The following is a 17,026-nucleotide window of genomic DNA, read 5'->3' as shown; positions in this document are numbered from 1 at the left end:
TTTTATAACTCAATTATACAATGTCTGATCACTGATGACATGAAGACATCTACATGCCAATATTCAGCTACAGTCATAGCGCACCCTGCTAGCAAAAGAAGTGACTTGTTTTATGGATGAAAAAAGGAGCTTTTCTACCAAGCTTTTTAGCTTTGCTACAGTCGAATCCCCACCTTTTGGCAACAGGAAATTTCATGTTTTACACTTATTAAGACATGGCTAAATTACTTGTTTAATAAAAGTCCTAGCTTGAAGACACCTACATGCCAATATTCACTTATAGTCATAGCGCCACCAGTTGGCAGCAGGAAGTTAATTATTTTCAAGGTTTTGGGGCCCTTAAAATGCATGGAGGGCCCATGGCACATTGCTTTATAGGGCCAATTTTGAGGGGCTCTTTACCATACACTGTTTGACCTAAAATTAACACACATTAACTCCACTCAACAGGAAGTAAGCTATTGTGGGTTTTGCATGTTGTGGAATTTGTAATACTCCTCCTAGGTTTTTCATCAGATCACCACCAAACTTGGTCAACATGATCATAAGACATTGCTTACAAATTGATTTTTGATATCTAAAACAGTTTGGCCATGGCGAGGCAAAACATTTATGGCAAAACATGGAAAAAGGAAGTGTGTTATAACTGCAGCATACTTGTCATGTCTGATTTTGATTCAACTTAAGCAGTTTGTTCGTGATATGAGGCCGATCACAAAGATGTGACTATTGTGAGTCTCAGTCACAATGCCAATAACTGGCAGTAAGTAGTGTTTCATTTTAAAAATGCTCTGAAATCAGACTCTTATATTTATCCAATTAGTTTCAAACTTCATCAGAATAATGTCAAAACATGGGCGATGTAAAACTGTGAAGGCATTTTTTGATATCTTAAATACTGTTGCCATGGCAACACATCAAACCTTAAAAATGTTTTCCTCTGTTTTTGAGGCACTTAGTGATAGTTAGTATTAATGATAGTTAGACACTGGCACAAGCTCAGAAATATGCATGAATCAGGTCTGCTTTAGATTTTTTTTTTGGCAAAGTGGGGGAGTTTGCTTTAGCTACAGACAAGCTGTGGATTTTTGCATATTCCTTCTAGGGTAATCATGCAAATCATTCTCAAAATGATGCCGAAACACTGAGGAACCTAAATTGCAAATGGATTTTGGATATCTTGAACAATGATGCCATGGTGATTAATGATTTATTGCCATGGTGACAGTAAAATGGGAAACAGTCATTTTCTTATATCTTTAAAGTGCATTATACAAACACTTCAAAAAAATTACATATGGAGAACAAGTCATTCTGAGCAGGGGTGGATTTACTGAATTGGGGGCCCCAAGCTAATTATAGGAATGGGGCCCTGTAAATTTTATCTTCTATTACTTTGTTTCAATTTAGACTCATACCCAAACTGATGCTAGAATAACTGAACAATATTGAACATAATTAATGTTTTTTTTTAAAAGCAAATTTGTGGCAATACATACAGTATAGTTCACAAATTACATATAAAGGCCCAAAAATGAAAATTCCCTAAAAATGTACTCACCCTCAGACCATCCAAGATGTAGATGAGTGTGTTTCTTCATCAGAACAGATTTGGAGAAATGTAGCATTGCATCACTTTCTCAATGGATCCTCTGCAGTGAATGGGTGCCATCAGAATGAGAGTCCAAACCGCTGATAAAAATATCACAGTAATCCACAAGCTATCCACACCACTCCAGTCCATCAGTTAAAGCACTGTGAAATGGAAAGCTGCATGTTTGCAAGAAACAAATCCATCAAGGTGTGTTTTTACTTTAAACCGCTGCTTATGGCATGTTTGTTAAAAAACTTTTCACTTGAAAACACTGATTGATCTGTGCATATTTTTCTACTCCATGAGACAACTTTTTCAAGGGAGAAACTAATATTTTAGATATTTTAGAATAATTTTATTTGAGTAATGGTTTGAAGTTAAAAATGTCATGATGGATTTATTTCCTTACAAACATGCAGCTTTTCACTTCACAAAGCATTAAACAATGGACTGTGGATTATTTGTGGACTATTACTTGTGGACTATTGATGCATTGGTGAGCAAGTGTTGCTACATTTCTCCAAATCAGTTTGAAGTAACAAAATTTATCTACATCTTAAATGGCCTGATTTTCAGTGACCTGTTCTTTTTAATGATGATTCCTGACACGTTCATAAAAACTTGGAAAATCATGTTTTCATCAACCAAAAAAGGAGATTTGTTTTCCTTCAAGAAAGTTAAAAAGTCAAAACCTTTTGAAATTTTGAAAATGCACAGAAGGTACAGTTTCATCTGTCAACTCAAGCTCACCCCAACCGACCCACAGAGAGATAGAGAGAGAGAGAAAGAGAGAGAGGAGGGAAATAAACCCAGCAAACCAGATCCACCTCAAGAAAGCATTTTATCCCTCACTCTGCTCTTGCTCTCTCTCACACTTAAATTAATTTTCTCTCTCTTTTTCTGCCTGAGATGTCATCTCTGCTGAGGGAGGAGATGGACAGAGTCTTGTTCAGACCTGAGGGACAGAAGCTGAAGGAGTTTATAGAAATAGAGGAGAAACAACAGGGACGACATTTTCTCTGCGTTTCTAGTAAGAAAAATCTACTTATATCTATTTTATGCATGATTACTTGAGGTGATGTGCTGAGTTATCTTCCATTAGAAAATGACTATTGAAATTCTCCACAAAAACAAAAAAAAAATACAAAAAAATATTTGGGATCATCTGGGGTGTGTGTGTGTGTGTGTTGTAAAATACGATTTGTATGGTTTAATGAAGAGGTATAATAAAAATACAAAACCAATCTGTGTTCAGTATCTAAGGATAAAGAAGCTCAAATCTCAGTCGTCCTGTGTCGGAGAGTTAAACCTTCTCGTACCAATAAGCTGCAGAAATCTGGGCTGGAGGACAGTTATGAAAAAACAGAGATCTGGGCCCTGGAAGATCTGCTGATTCTGGATGGTAGAGATCCAGATACTGTGAGTTGAGTTTAGCATTCATTCATTCCCATTTATGATTACACATGCTACTTAACTGCTTAAAATTTTATTTTAAGGCTAAATCTGAGGGGGACTTCATTTTAATAGTGTTGATGAATTGTATTGGGTAGAGTGGAATCTGTTAGTTTTCATTGGAAGATGTTCAGTTTGCATATCTCTGCTGTGTTAGGATGATCCCTGTTTCTTGATGCATTTCGACACGGTGCGGTCGGTCAGAGCAGTGAGCTGTGCTGCAAAATACACGCTGGCCCGCTGTCTGCTGTCCCTGAGCAGGAAGTATCACCACACAACATTAAAATTAAAGAACTTTGACTTGATGTACATTCAGCCCACTGCAATGTATTCAGATCGTGGTGACTGTGTTGTCCTTGCACAGATCTGTTTCTATGCCTTTAATCTGGTGTGTCTTTCCTTGTGTCCTGTGCCTCTGGCATAGAGACATTTTGATTAATCTTCTTATTTAATTAGATTTCTTTTAAACTGGCCCTAAAAACCTAAACCCTTGATGCTGACAATAAAAAGTTCATTTCAGTGTTATCTGTACTGCCCTTGGGGAGTGTACAAAGACCATGCTTTGTGTTTTGAGCACTTAAGCCATGCTTTGAGCACTCAGATCTACAGTAACTGTAACATAACGCCACATTGTGAGGGAAATCCAATTTGTGCATGTGCAAATGCAACACAAAAGAGTGTTTCTGATGAGTAATGCTGTGACTTCATAAGTGTAATAAATGCTATGTGACAGGTTTGCATGTTTTAGATGATTAATTAAGCAAGCTATGTATTCAATCATTTCAAAAAGTGAACCGCGAGACAAACTTTATTACAGTATTCACCATTTAAATAATCTTGCCATCTGGTGAAACATCTATTGCTTTCTCATTTCTTGCAGTGTGCTTTACATGTTACTAGCTAAATAAAAAAAAAACTGTGCCACTGCAAAACATCCATCAATGAATCCAAGCAAATTAAATATTTGTATTTTTTTCTGTATGCACTGTATGCAAGACGGCTTTAATTATTTGCATGCATAATATTCCTGGTACCAAAGGATTTGCTTCTTGTGGCGTATTAAATCTAGGCATCTGTAAATGTACTTGCCAAATAAATATATAAATGATAATAAAATACTTGCATTGGGATTAAATATGTTTATTTTCTGAAAAGACACAGAGCTCGTGATTACAGAACTAGTTCAACTATATATCAAATACAGTTTAATAGTCGTTATTAAAAAATAAAACGCCGCGACTTTCCCACATATACTACTAGTAGTTTTTTTTTTTTTTTTTTTTTTTTTTTTTTACCGTTTTTTTTTTTTTTTTTTTTTTTTTTTTTTATTGCAAGAAAAAAAGTTGTACAAATATACAAAAACACAGGGAAGCGAGATATAAATACACTCCAATTAGAAGCAAACATATATACTACTAGTAGTGCACTGGAGCCAATGCCCCCTTCTGACGTCACACACGCTTTAATGTTTTGGGGGTGGCTAAAAAATAGCCTGAATCAACAGAATACTTTTTTCCCACTTCTAATAACAATGCTTAGTTTGTAATGACCGTGAATTTTTTCAAAATAATCTCAAATTTTGTCTTAATACATGAAGGATTCAAGTGAATTTCTTTGTTTGTAATTTAACTCTTAACTTATTTCCGCACATAACGGCGTAGCGGAAGCGCGCCTGGCGCCAAATTTTCAAGTTTGGATGCTTGAACTGAAAACAAAACCGAAGTTCTTTGAGGTGATCGCAAAAAATATATCAGTTTAGCGTTTTGTTGTATACATTTTTCTCATACGGTGGTTTATCGAAATGTACATAAAATCTATTGTACTAGAGGGCTTCAAGTCCTACGCCGAAAGGACGGAGATAAACGGATTTGATCCGTTTTTTAACGCCATCACTGGACTGAACGGCAGCGGAAAGTCAAATATACTGGACTCCATCTGCTTTCTGCTCGGGATTTCCAACCTATCACAGGTCAGTTTGAACACATTAAATATCATCTACACGTAACCATATAAATACATCTGGCAGCTTTTTTGTGATAGCAGTTTTTAATAGCTGTGTTTTATGCATTTATTTGTTGGTTTGTTTAATTGTTTTTGCTTAATTAAAACACTTGTATTACAACGACAACATACAAAATGCAAAAAACAACATTAAGTAAAACAGAATAGAATACAGAGCATGATTGTTTAATTATTATGGAAGTAGGTTTAAGTGTTTGCCAGCTAATTGTAATGCTGCTTGTCAAATCTTGTAGGTTCGTGCCACTAATCTCCAAGATCTGGTGTACAAAAATGGCCTGGCTGGAATCACCAAAGCAACTGTGTCCATCACTTTTGACAACTCCAACAAGAAACAGAGTCCCCTTGGGTTTGAGACCCATGATGAGATTACGATTACACGACAGGTACGTGGCTTTAGAGCTCTGTTTGCTCCACACTCTCGCTGATAACACTCATTATTGTTTGTGTTGTGCAGGTGGTCATAGGTGGACGAAACAAGTACCTCATCAATGGTGTGAACGCAAACAATCTGCGAGTCCAGGATTTATTTTGTTCAGTCGGCTTGAATGTCAACAACCCTCACTTTCTAATCATGCAGGTAACCACCATGAGAGACTGATTTAAGACTTTGTAAGTTATGTGGCCTGAAAAGATTAATTCCTATGAAATTATGTTGGATGTTTATGAACAAATGAACGTGAATGGCTGATTGCTACTTATTTCTCTAAATAAATAAAATTTCACAAGTAAATAGGGTTAATTTTGGTTTCATATTTTTAGATAGATGAGCAATTGTACCAGTTGTAGTTACCGTTCACATTCTCAATCACTCCTATTGTATGTTTATTTCAGGGCAGAATCACCAAGGTCTTAAACATGAAGCCTCCAGAGGTGAGATGTGTGTCATTTGAATGTACTTGGTTCTGATCTTATCACATTTGATTTTAGTAATAAAGCTTGCAGTTGAATTGCAGTAAACTGATGGATGTACTGTAAAGTTATAAATTGTAAAATAATTAATGCATGTTTTTATTCCCAGATTCTGGCTATGATTGAAGAGGCTGCAGGCACCAGAATGTACGAATGCAAGAAGATCGGTGCTCAGAAAACTATTGAGAAGAAAGATGCCAAGCTGAAGGAGATTCAGACTGTACTTTAATTTATTTAAATGTTCTTTTTATTTATTTAAATGAGCCAACAACCAGCAGTTTCATCTAATGATGATGAAAATCTGTGTGTGTGTGTGTGAGACAGATCCTGGAAGAGGAGATCACCCCTGCTATGGAGAAGCTCAAAGAGGTTTGTGTTATTAAAAAAAAGTATTGCAAGTATTTAGGAATAGTTAAGTGCACAAATATAAAATATTTTGTTGTATTAACCACATGTTACTGTGAAACACAAAAGAAATCTTAATAATAAATTAATAATGAATAACTTATTTATAACTTATTGTATATGTGTATATTAGATTCACATTATAAGAAAATCATGCATTATTTATTTACACATTTATTATATAAATTAAGTGATTAATTATTAATAAATGAATGCTAGAGGCCTTACATTACTCTGTGCCACTCTTTTTCTTATACAGTATAAATGTATCATCTTTGTCACACCCTGTCTGTCTCCCTTCTTCTCCTCAGGAACGTGCGTCCTACCTGGAGTACCAGAAGCTCATGCGTGAGATCGAGCACTTGAGTCGACTGTACGTGGCGTACCTGTTTGTGTGTGCCGAGGAGACCAAACTGAAGTCCACTGAAGACCTGCAGGAGATGCAGAGCTCCGTCGCACAGCTGCAGGAGAACATGAGAGAGAACGAGGCCAAAGTGAAGGAGCTGAGCGCGGAGATACAGGAGCTGGAGCGCAGGAGGGACAAGGTAAACCGAGCAGGAGACAGAAGCAATAGTGTATGCGTTGGAAACCTTCATAGGGAAATTTCAGCCTTTAGTTGTTTCTCACTGTGTAATGAAGCTTCCAAACTTTTCTCCTTTGTTTCTGGTCAAGTGCTTTGCAACAACCTGCATTAACAATAACACGTGCATGCCAAAAGCACAATATAATGTATAAATGTGAATGCTAGTCACATGATATGTAACAACCTAAATTTGATTGTTTGCATTTTAACAGTAATATAGCAGTAAAATAAGTCAAAACAGTCATTGTAACTGATATTATTTCTTTTATCTAGTTGAAATGTTTGTTTTATCTCGAAAGATGCCTTTATGATTTTATAGCATTTTAGAGAAAAGGTAAAAACAGAAAATGTATGCCACACTGAACTATGTAAACAATTATATATTGATATTTAATATTAATATTTACGGTCCAATTGTTATTGTGTTGCTTTTGTTTTCTATGCTTGTTGAGTTAAAGTAAAGTCTTATTTTTATTATTATTTTATATTATTGAATAAAACAAGAAATAATTATTACAAAGCATTTTAAGTTTCGGTTGTCTTCCATTTGCATCCAGAATTTTCGGTTTTGGCCCAGAATTTTTATTTTGGTGCATCCCTCATTTTATTTATTTATATATGTATATATATATATATATATATATATATATATATATATATATATATATATATATATGGAAGAATATTCAGGACTTTTTTCAAAAGCAATTGCAAATTGTATTTTCAATTGCATTTTCCACATGTGGGAAATAATTCAAATGCAGAATTCAAATCTTGCATTAACGTTTTCATTTGCTCTTTCCCGAAAACACAGTGTCTGCCACATTTCAAATGAAAAAGCAAAGTCCATTTGCAACTGTATTTCCCTTACGAGTTATGAGCCTGTTATATTTAAATAGCAATATTTATTACCACATCTGCATTTTCACTCTCTCTGTGTCGTGCATGTTGATGCACGTGAAAAAACAGTAAATGCTGCTACTCCTAGCTGTCTGCTCTAGATGAGACTTCACTTTACACCAGCGATCTAGACTCAGCTGTCACAGAACATGCCGCAGCCAAGGTGAATTCATATTAATATTTGTGTGTGCATTGGTGACTGTCCACAGTGAGAGATCTTTCTTAAAACTTATGCAGTGCTTTTTATGCAACAGGACGCTTGCTCCATAACTGATTTAAACTGTTAAAATATGAAATAATATAAAATAAGGTGGAAAATGAGTAAATAAATATAGATTGGCACAGTTTTTTTTCAAATACATCTTCTAATACAAACACGCCCCCTAGTATAGTCCCGCCTCTCACATTGATTGACAGTTTTCCGTGTAGACGTTGGAAAGTCAAATGCAAAAGGAATTGCGATTCCATTTGAGTTTTGGCAAGTTAGTGAAATGAGAGTGTGAGAGTGAAAATGCTGATGTGGTATTTAATATTGGTATTTAAATATGACAGGCTCATAACTCATAAGACATGGGAAATACGGTTGTAAATGGACTTAGATTTTTCATTTGAAATGTGGCGGTCACTGTGCTGAGCAAATGAAAGCGTTAATGGAAGATTTGCAAGTGCATTTGGAATATGTCACAATTTATGCACCCACATGTGGAAAATGGAATTGAAAATACAAAAAAATCCTGAATATTATATATATTTTTTAATCATTTAAGTGAAAAGGCCACTTTAAGCTTAAACTCGAAGTCTTTTGTCAGGACTGCATGAGAATCAACAAATTGTTAGTAATGGTTTTCCTCCCATTGTTGTGGAGAAAAAAAAATGTCTCTAATTTATTAGAAATTATTTGTGGTCCTATCCATTTAAGGTCCGAAATTTGACCGCAGTCTGCTAAATGGTGTGGTGTGACCTCTGACCTCTGATTTAAAGAAGTAGGGCTTCTTTTACCTGGCCAGGTTTTTTAATCGTGTACTTGTCCTGTGGAGACTGAAGGTCTGTGATAGATGGTGGGATGGTGGGTAATGGACTGGCAAAAGTATTAAAATCTTTGTACGGGAAAGGATATTTGAATTTTTAATGATGCAAATTGAAACCTGTTAGAAAAGTGTGTGGTTGATTGATTGAATATTTCTATCTCCTGTTGTATTCCATTAGCATGTCTCTTTTCTGTGTCTGTCTCTCTAGGAGGTTGGGGGGGTGTTGAAGACTCTGGAAGAGACCTTGTCTGAAGCACAGAGAGTGGACACAAAGGCCCAAAGCGCTCTGGACCTGAAGAAGCAAAATCTGAAAGATGAGACCAAGAAGAGAAAGGAGCTAGTCAAAAACATGGAGGAGGTAAAACAGGGATTCAGGACTTTTGATTCCATCTATTTGTCTAAAAACTAGTTTAGAAATATCTGTGTGCTTTAAATATTTTTAAAAGCGCCCCGAAACCGAGTAAATAATAAAGGTACAAATAAATGTACTACTCAGATTAAATAAACTGAAATAGAAAAAATAGCATTAATTAAAGAATAACATTCCTGTTGGGTTTGAGGGAAACTATTTCATAACTCAAAATATTGCCAGAAATCAATTTGTTTTACATAAATGTAAATGATTTGAACTTTCTTTGTACTAGGATAAGAAGATGATGTCAGCTAAGGAAGTGGAGGTTGCCAAGGCTGTGGACCGGCTGAAGGCTGTGCAGGAGGAAGGACAGAAGGATGCAGAAGCTCTGGAGGCGGCTCAGCAGCATTTTAAGGCAGTGTCAGCTGGTCTCTCTGCCAATGAAGATGGAGCTGAAGCCACACTTAGTGGCCAGATGATGACCTGCAAGAATGACATGAGTAAAGCTGAGACGGAGGCCAAACAGGTGACCTTTTTGACCTTTAACGTCCTCCCGATAATCACAGTGATGTTGAATGTTTGCCCACTGTGCCTTAAAAATGAAACTTGAAAAATTCTGTTTATTGTTCATACTGTTTCATTACTTGGATCAATAAAGTCTCTACTGAGCAACTTTGATTATTATTATGAGAAATACATCTTTTATGGGTCTTTTACTGCTCTTCAAGGCTTCATTTATTTGTTCCAAAACAGCATCAAAGTAAAAGTAGTACGGTAACAATTGAAATGTTGTGAAAAATTGTTACATTTAATAATAACCTTTCTATTTTAACACATTTTGAAATGTAATCTATGTATGTGATGTCAAAACTGTATTTTCAGCATCATTCCTCCAGTCTTCAGTGTCACATGATCCTTCAGAAATCAGTTTAATATGCTGATTTGCTGCTCAAGAAACATTTCTTATTATTATCAGTGCTAAAGCACACAGCTGTGCTATTTAATATTTTTGTAGAAATTATCTTTTTTATGATTCTTTGATTAGAAGGTAAAAAAAAAAAAAAGTATTTCTTTGACATAGAAGTCTCTTGTAACTTTATAAATGTCTTTACTGTCACTTTGAAGCAGTTCAATGCATCCTTTCTGAATAAAGTACTGGTATTAAAAAAGCTCCTGACCTCAAACCTTTGAACAGTGATATGTTATACTGTATTATATTTTATTGAAGATTGATTGTAAGTGACTCTGTTCTGTCCCTTAGGCTCAAATGAAACTGAAACACGCTCAGCAGGAGCTGAAGACTAAGCAGACTCAGGTCAAGAAGATGGACAGTGGCTACAAAAAAGACCAGGACACATTTGAGGCTGTGAAGAAATGTATAGAAAAGCTACAGGCCGAAATGAAGAAACTCAACTATGAAGGTACCGAATGCAATTACATTTTGAATGTGATTGTAGTGTAGTGTTATTAGGTGCATTTTACTGAAGCCCAACCAGAAATGTGCATTTTAATATTCAAGACAGAACTGAATCATATTAGTCTTTGTCCAAGACATTAGTTTAAAACATTTTGAGAGGAGATTGACTTGTGTGTTCAGATGGACGAGAGGAGGGTCTGTTGGAGCAGAAGAGGCAGTGTTCACGGGACGTCAGTCAGCTTAGAGAAACCTACGAATCCCTCGTGAGCCAATTTCCCAACCTGCGCTTCGATTACACGTGAGAACATACGAGCCATTTTCATCTAGACTCATTGCTTACTGTATGTGTGGTTTATACACTTCATTCATTTATTGAATCCATTGGTACTGTGTGTATGTAGGGACCCAGAGAAGAACTGGGACCGCTGTAAGGTGAAGGGTTTGGTGGCAAATCTTTTCACTGTGACTGATGTGTCAAACGCTACGGCTCTGGAGGTGGTTGCTGGTGGCCGTCTCTATAACGTAGTGGTCGACAACGAGGTGAGGTTTTTTTTAGTTTTTTTTGATGTATTCAACTGATGATAACACATTTTAATTGTTACAAATCATTTCTATTTCATATAATGTTGTCCTTTTATTTATTAAAGAATCCTGGGAAAATGTATTGTATTCCACAAAAATATTAAGCAGCTATTATATTAAGTAGAAATTCAGCTTTGTCATCACTGGAAAGAAATGCATTTAAAAAAGAAAATAGAAAAAAAAATGGTTATTTTAAAGTGTAATATTTCACAAAATTCCTGGTTTGAATATATTTTTGATAATTTTTTTTTTTTTGACTTTTTTCAAAGACTTTGAAAAGTTTTGCCAGTTTGTCATTTATCTGGCAAAATGATGTTTTGTTTTTAAACTTGTCTATTTGCAGGTTACTGGAAAAAAGCTCCTGGAAAAAGGTGAACTGAAACGCCGATACACTATCATTCCTCTGAACAAAATCTCAGCACGTACCCTCAATAACAATGTAGTGCGCACTGCCAAAAACTTGGTGAGAACTTGGTTGATTTGATTATAACTGGTTTGAAAAAGTCTCAGTGGGTTTTGTTGAATTAAATGTCTTTTTGTTGCAGGTCGGGTCAGATAATGTGCACACAGCTCTGTCTTTGGTAGGTTATGAATCTGAGCTAAGGAAGGCCATGGAGTATGTTTTTGGGACTACGCTGGTCTGTGACAGTTTGGACAATGCTAAAAAGGTTGCCTTTGACAAAGGTGTGAGCACCAAAACTGTTACTCTTGGAGGAGACGTGTTTGATCCTCAGGGGACCTTGACTGGAGGTTTGTATACGTGTGTCTATAAATGCGCAAGATGCAGAGTATAATAAAAACTGTCGATTCTCTGTTTACTAAATTACAACTCTGAATATTTGAATAATTTCACCAGAATTCCTAATGGCTTCAATCTAACTTCTATTCCTCATGTATTTTCAGTTCTTTTTCAATTCTGGCTACTGTAAAACTAATATTTTCAACGAAAATGTTGGACAAATTGAGAGAAGGAAAATTAGCCCATAGTCTGAAAATACCTATAGAATATATGTAATATCCCCATAAATTCTCTGGAGCTTTTTTGTATCTTCAGCTTTTATTTTAGTATTATTGATACACTGTTACAGTGTTGAGTTAGCTTTTATTTTTGTATTTTCATTTATGTGTGTGTGTGTATATATATATTTTTTTAGTATTTTATTTTTTATTCTATTTAACTATAACTTGTATTTAGTCTTTTTAATACTTAAGCTTGTTTCAGTTTTAATTATTTTAGCTGACTTTAACAACACTGATTAGAGCCTGATTTTGATTGGTTTTATTAGATACACCCATAAGAATTATAGCCTTATATACAAACAGCATATCCAGAATTTAAGTATTTAATCTGTATTTTGCGGAGCAGTCAAATATTTAATTTAGTGCTCAAATTCCAGCAATTTGTGAAGATTTAAATGTTTTCAAACATGCAAATGCTGTTACACTTTTGCTAATATTACAGTTAATGTATACCCTAGGAATCAACCCATATGTTGTTTAAGCTACAAGGACTTTCAAAGACATCTTTGCTGAACTGTGTGCATTTCACCATTATAATTCCCCTGAACTCTAGTTCTCACTTAGCATTAGCTGCTGAAAAACCCATATTGGTGCATCGCTATTTAAAATGTATTTACTATTTACAGTATTTACTGAGCTTGTGGTCTAAATATGTTTACAAGGCACAGCAGAATATTGTGTTCTCTAATAACGGTTACCTGTGTGTGTGTGTGTGTGTGTGTGTAGGTGCACGTGCTCAGACGGCCTCCGTCCTGTCTAAACTGGCTGAAGTGAAGGACCTTCAGGACAGTCTGAGGACTAAAGAGGCAGAACTCACCGCGGTGGAGTCCGAGCTCAGCAGCCTCAAGGGAACAGTTGAGAAGTTAGTCTCTGTGTCCAGTATATAACCTCTCCAAATCCTCACTGACCAATCAGAACAAAAGCACAAGGCACAAGACCGAAATGTTGTTGCTTTCTTTCAGATACCGTCAGCTAAAGCAACAGTTGGACCTGAAGACCGAGGAGGCTCAGATCCTGGAGACCAAACTCCAGCAGAGCTCCTTCCACAAGCAGCAAGAGGAGCTGGAAAACCTGCGCAAGACCATCGGTACACACAAATCCCCCTCTTTCCCAAAATGCCGTTGGTTCTCTTTCTGAAACCGGTGCTTTGTATAAAAGACACAATAAACACAAAGCTCCACAGTATGGGTGATTGTTGCTTTTAATGCTATTTAAATGTCATGGTGTTCTGTTCTTTAGAGGAGTGTGAGGAAACGCTGCAGAAGACAAAGGAGGTTCAGAAGAAGGCAGAAGAGAAATACAAAGTTCTGGAGAACAAGATGAAAAACGCAGCGGCAGAGAGAGAGAGAGAACTGAAAGCAGCCCAACAGAAACTCAACCAGGCCAAAAGCAAAGCAGATGCCTACAACAAGAGACTGAAAGAGAAGCAGCAGGTACTTTCAGTTTACTATGAAACCTAATAGGCTCCAGTCCGAACAAAGTTTCACCCAGGTTTTCACTACACTAGACACCGTCTAGAAGCTGTCTACACTCGATGCTTGGAAATCCGCTCTCTGTTTGTTTCTCTAGGAGGCAGATGCAGTAGCTCTGGAGTTGGAGGAGTTGAAGAGAGAACAGACTGGATATGAGCAGCAGATTCAGGCTGTAGATGAAGCTCTAAAAGCCATACAAGAGCAGATCGACACCATGACCACTGATGGTCTGGCCAGTAAGGTACAGAAACAACCTCTTTAAGAATTACCTAGATATTTTTGGGTGGACGGTTTGTTAAAAATGATCATTCTGTTAACATTTATACACTTTCCTGTCATTCCAAACCTTTATGACTTTCATACAATGGAAGTCAGTTGGTACCTGAACTGTTTGGGTACACACCATTCTTTAAAATACCTTTCTTTTATAACATGGAATATTTGGGTGGACTGTCCCTTTAAATGTATGTGCCCAAAATGTTTGTGTGTGTGTGTGTGTGTGTGTTTAGGAGGCAGTGCGTGTTGCGCAGGAGCAGCTGTCCCAGCAGAAGGAAGTGATTCTGGGACAGGAGAGAGAGATTAAAGGAAAGACCGGAGAAGCAAAGCGTCTCCGAGAGCAAAACAATGAGGCGCAGCTCAAAATCAAAGAGCTGGAACACAACATCAGCAAACACAAGAAAGACAGCGCCGATGCCACAGCCAAGGTCATAGAGGGTCAATGACACCATTAGAGACAGGCCTGTTTCTAGATTAGTGTATCTGATGTTTTTGGTGTGTTCAGGTGACCCGCATGTTAGCTGAAAATGAGTGGATCTCCTCTGAGAAGCATCTCTTTGGGCAGCCTAACACTGCCTACGACTTTAAAACCAACAATCCCAAAGAGGCTGGACAGAGGCTGAAGAGGCTCGAGGAGAATAAAGACAAGCTGGAGAGAAACGTCAACCGCAGGGCCATGAACATGCTCAGTGAGGCTGAGGAGAGGGTATGACCTTTGACCTCTTAAGTGTCAGCCCTGTAAAAGATGCAAATACTAAAATGTGTCAAACATGAGAGCAAAAGAGCAGAGGTTAATTTAGGAGAACTTGAGATCATGTCTGGATCAGATTTCACTACAGAATTAAAAGAAAGAATCGATAAATATATATTTTTTGGTTTTGACGTTTTTCTCGACAATTACAGGTCCTAAAAAGGCATTTTTCCATTTCTTGTTTTGTTATTGCTGTCTTTTTAAGCTTAGGCTATATCTTGTATATACACTACCTTTCAAAACGGTTTGGTTGGCACGATTTTTTTTTTTTTTTTTTAAGATGATTTTGAAAGATATCTCACAAAAGCTGCATTTATTTGATCAAAAATACAGCATTTTAAAATCTAATTTATTCTTGTCATACAAATCTAAATAATCAGCATGCATTAGTTTTCAGCGTCACATGATCCTTATTGAAATTATTCTAATCCACTGACAAAAATAATTGTTTCTTGAGCACCTCCAAAATAATGTTGAAGATAGCTGATATTTACTCTGAGAATCCTGGAAAAATATTACTGCTTCCACAAAAACAGTTTAATAGAAAGCATTTATATTAAATAGAAATCTTTTATAGTATTATAAATGCCTTTACTGTCACTTCAATCATATTGATCGCCCCCCAAATTATTTTGTGGTGTGTTTGACATTCAATGTTTTTTTGTTTGGTAATAATCATATTGATTCTTATAATTTTTTATTAATATTAAGAGTAAAAGATAATAACACTGTCTGCCTTCTTTCAGTACAACGACCTGAAGAAGAAAAAGAGAATAGTTGAGAATGATAAAGCCAAAATCCTGGAAACAATTGAAGAGTTGGACCAGAAAAAGAACGAGGCTCTCAACGTGGCATGGCAGAAGGTAAAATACCCAGCCATGACCCATTCAATATAAAACTAATTTACTAAATTACAACTAGTAAGAAAAAGATCAAACAAATAACGTGTGTGATTGCAGGTGAATAAGGATTTTGGCTCCATATTCTCCACCTTGTTGCCTGGGGCAAATGCCCGTTTGGCTCCACCTGAGGGCTGCGGTGTCCTGGAAGGGTTGGAGTTTAAAGTGGCTCTAGGGAACACGTGGAAAGAGAACTTGACAGAGCTCAGCGGGGGTCAAAGGTCAGCTTTTGCTAACTCTTGCTAAAAGTGGTATATCGCTTGTTCCTAAAATCAATAACCATTTTGGTTATGGCTCTCCAGGTCAACATTTTCTTTGCCACAGATCCATTAGAGCATAAGATCGTGGCTAAAGCTGGTTACTGCATATTTCCCTGTCCATTGATCATCTGATTCGATTATGCGTGTTTCAGGTCTCTGGTGGCACTCTCTCTGATTTTAGCCATGTTGCTGTTTAAACCCGCTCCCATTTACATCCTGGATGAAGTGGACGCTGCTCTTGATCTCTCACACACGCAAAACATCGGACAGATGTTGAGGACACATTTTACACACTCGCAGGTATTGCACATTTAAATATCAAAATTATCAACACATTCATTTTCCTGTGCATCATTAGCAGAACAGCTTTAGCATGATTGCGTTTGATCCCAACAGAAACTGAAGTTTATTTCTTCTTCTTTGCAGTTTGTGGTGGTGTCTCTGAAAGATGGAATGTTCACTAATGCAAATGTGCTCTTCAAGACCAAGTTTGTGGATGGTGTCTCAACGGTCACTCGCACGGCACAAAGCCATGAGGGAAAAGTTTTGGCCCAGCGCACCAAGGAGAAAGCCAAGGACAAACGCCAGCGACAGATACTGGCCAGCTAAATGCTTGCACAAATTTTTCAAGCCAGATGTATTAAGCTTTTATAACCTTCATTTGAGAAAATGAAATGGTATATTTAAAAATGTTAGTACTAAAAGCTTTCTGGACACACCACATTTGTGCATCTAATGCATGTAAAAAAAAAATCGCCTCTTTCCATTGCCCATTTTAAAACATTTGTGTTCACACACATTTTCTCCACATTATGGAGTGTAGTTGCTATGCTACTTTTTTATCCGGTGTATGTTTTCTCTATCTGTATGCTATATTTCAGTATATTTGTTTGTAGGGTGATTGTTTTTATTGTCCTTTCAAACTTTTTGTCCTTTTCAAACTAGTTTTGTATAAATCAAATGTCAAAAAAGTAGAGGTGTCAGAAATGAAGATGACATACTACCCAAAATACAGTTAAAATGCTGATTTTTATATTGGATAAAATTTACTTTTTGCTGGATATTAACTGTAAAGCGCTCTCTCGCTGGAGGTATATCCAGTTG

At 36.5% G+C, this 17,026-nt stretch overlaps 2 protein-coding genes across 2 annotated transcripts; both read left to right on the top strand.

The window, feature by feature from the left end:
• The first annotated feature begins 2,446 nt into the window (after window positions 1-2,446).
• Window positions 2,447-3,945, top strand: LOC127941606 (exocyst complex component 1-like). The gene is made up of 3 exons (XM_052536914.1): window positions 2,447-2,624; window positions 2,850-3,013; window positions 3,204-3,945. Exons 1-3 carry the CDS (start codon window positions 2,504-2,506, stop codon window positions 3,468-3,470), a joined length of 552 nt encoding a protein of 183 aa, XP_052392874.1. The 5' UTR covers window positions 2,447-2,503; the 3' UTR covers window positions 3,471-3,945.
• A 768-nt stretch (window positions 3,946-4,713) lies between these two features.
• Window positions 4,714-16,559, top strand: LOC127962793 (structural maintenance of chromosomes protein 2). Its single transcript, XM_052562436.1, has 24 exons — window positions 4,714-5,015; window positions 5,302-5,451; window positions 5,523-5,645; window positions 5,900-5,938; window positions 6,087-6,197; window positions 6,302-6,346; window positions 6,694-6,927; window positions 9,102-9,251; window positions 9,538-9,771; window positions 10,507-10,666; window positions 10,843-10,960; window positions 11,064-11,202; window positions 11,588-11,707; window positions 11,790-11,994; window positions 12,991-13,126; window positions 13,227-13,351; window positions 13,504-13,697; window positions 13,834-13,977; window positions 14,246-14,440; window positions 14,518-14,718; window positions 15,510-15,626; window positions 15,723-15,883; window positions 16,075-16,222; window positions 16,349-16,559. Exons 1-24 carry the CDS (start codon window positions 4,848-4,850, stop codon window positions 16,529-16,531), a joined length of 3,600 nt encoding a protein of 1,199 aa, XP_052418396.1. The 5' UTR covers window positions 4,714-4,847; the 3' UTR covers window positions 16,532-16,559.
• The last annotated feature ends 467 nt before the right edge of the window (window positions 16,560-17,026 follow it).

The sequence above is a fragment of the Carassius gibelio genome, chromosome A1 (assembly GCF_023724105.1).
Source record: "Carassius gibelio isolate Cgi1373 ecotype wild population from Czech Republic chromosome A1, carGib1.2-hapl.c, whole genome shotgun sequence".
In the NCBI taxonomy this organism is placed as follows: Eukaryota; Metazoa; Chordata; class Actinopteri; order Cypriniformes; family Cyprinidae; genus Carassius; species Carassius gibelio.
The sequence above is the reverse complement of the archived record's forward strand: the minus strand, read 5'-3'. Positions and strand labels throughout refer to the sequence as shown.

What these genes read in the sequence shown, in the direction of transcription:
- LOC127941606 (XM_052536914.1), top strand. Translation starts at nt 2,504, where the DNA reads ATGTCATCTCTGCTGAGGGAGGAGATGGACAGAGTCTTGTTCAGACCT. An exon ending in ACATTTTCTCTGCGTTTCTA is followed by an intron (nt 2,625 to 2,849) that starts GTAAGAAAAATC and finishes ATCTGTGTTCAG; the next exon opens with TATCTAAGGATAAAGAAGCT. An exon ending in ATGGTAGAGATCCAGATACT is followed by an intron (nt 3,014 to 3,203) that starts GTGAGTTGAGTT and finishes CTGCTGTGTTAG; the next exon opens with GATGATCCCTGTTTCTTGAT.
- LOC127962793 (XM_052562436.1), top strand. Translation starts at nt 4,848, where the DNA reads ATGTACATAAAATCTATTGTACTAGAGGGCTTCAAGTCCTACGCCGAA. An exon ending in TGGAGCGCAGGAGGGACAAG is followed by an intron (nt 6,928 to 9,101) that starts GTAAACCGAGCA and finishes CTGTCTCTCTAG; the next exon opens with GAGGTTGGGGGGGTGTTGAA. An exon ending in GAAGAAACTCAACTATGAAG is followed by an intron (nt 10,667 to 10,842) that starts GTACCGAATGCA and finishes TTGTGTGTTCAG; the next exon opens with ATGGACGAGAGGAGGGTCTG.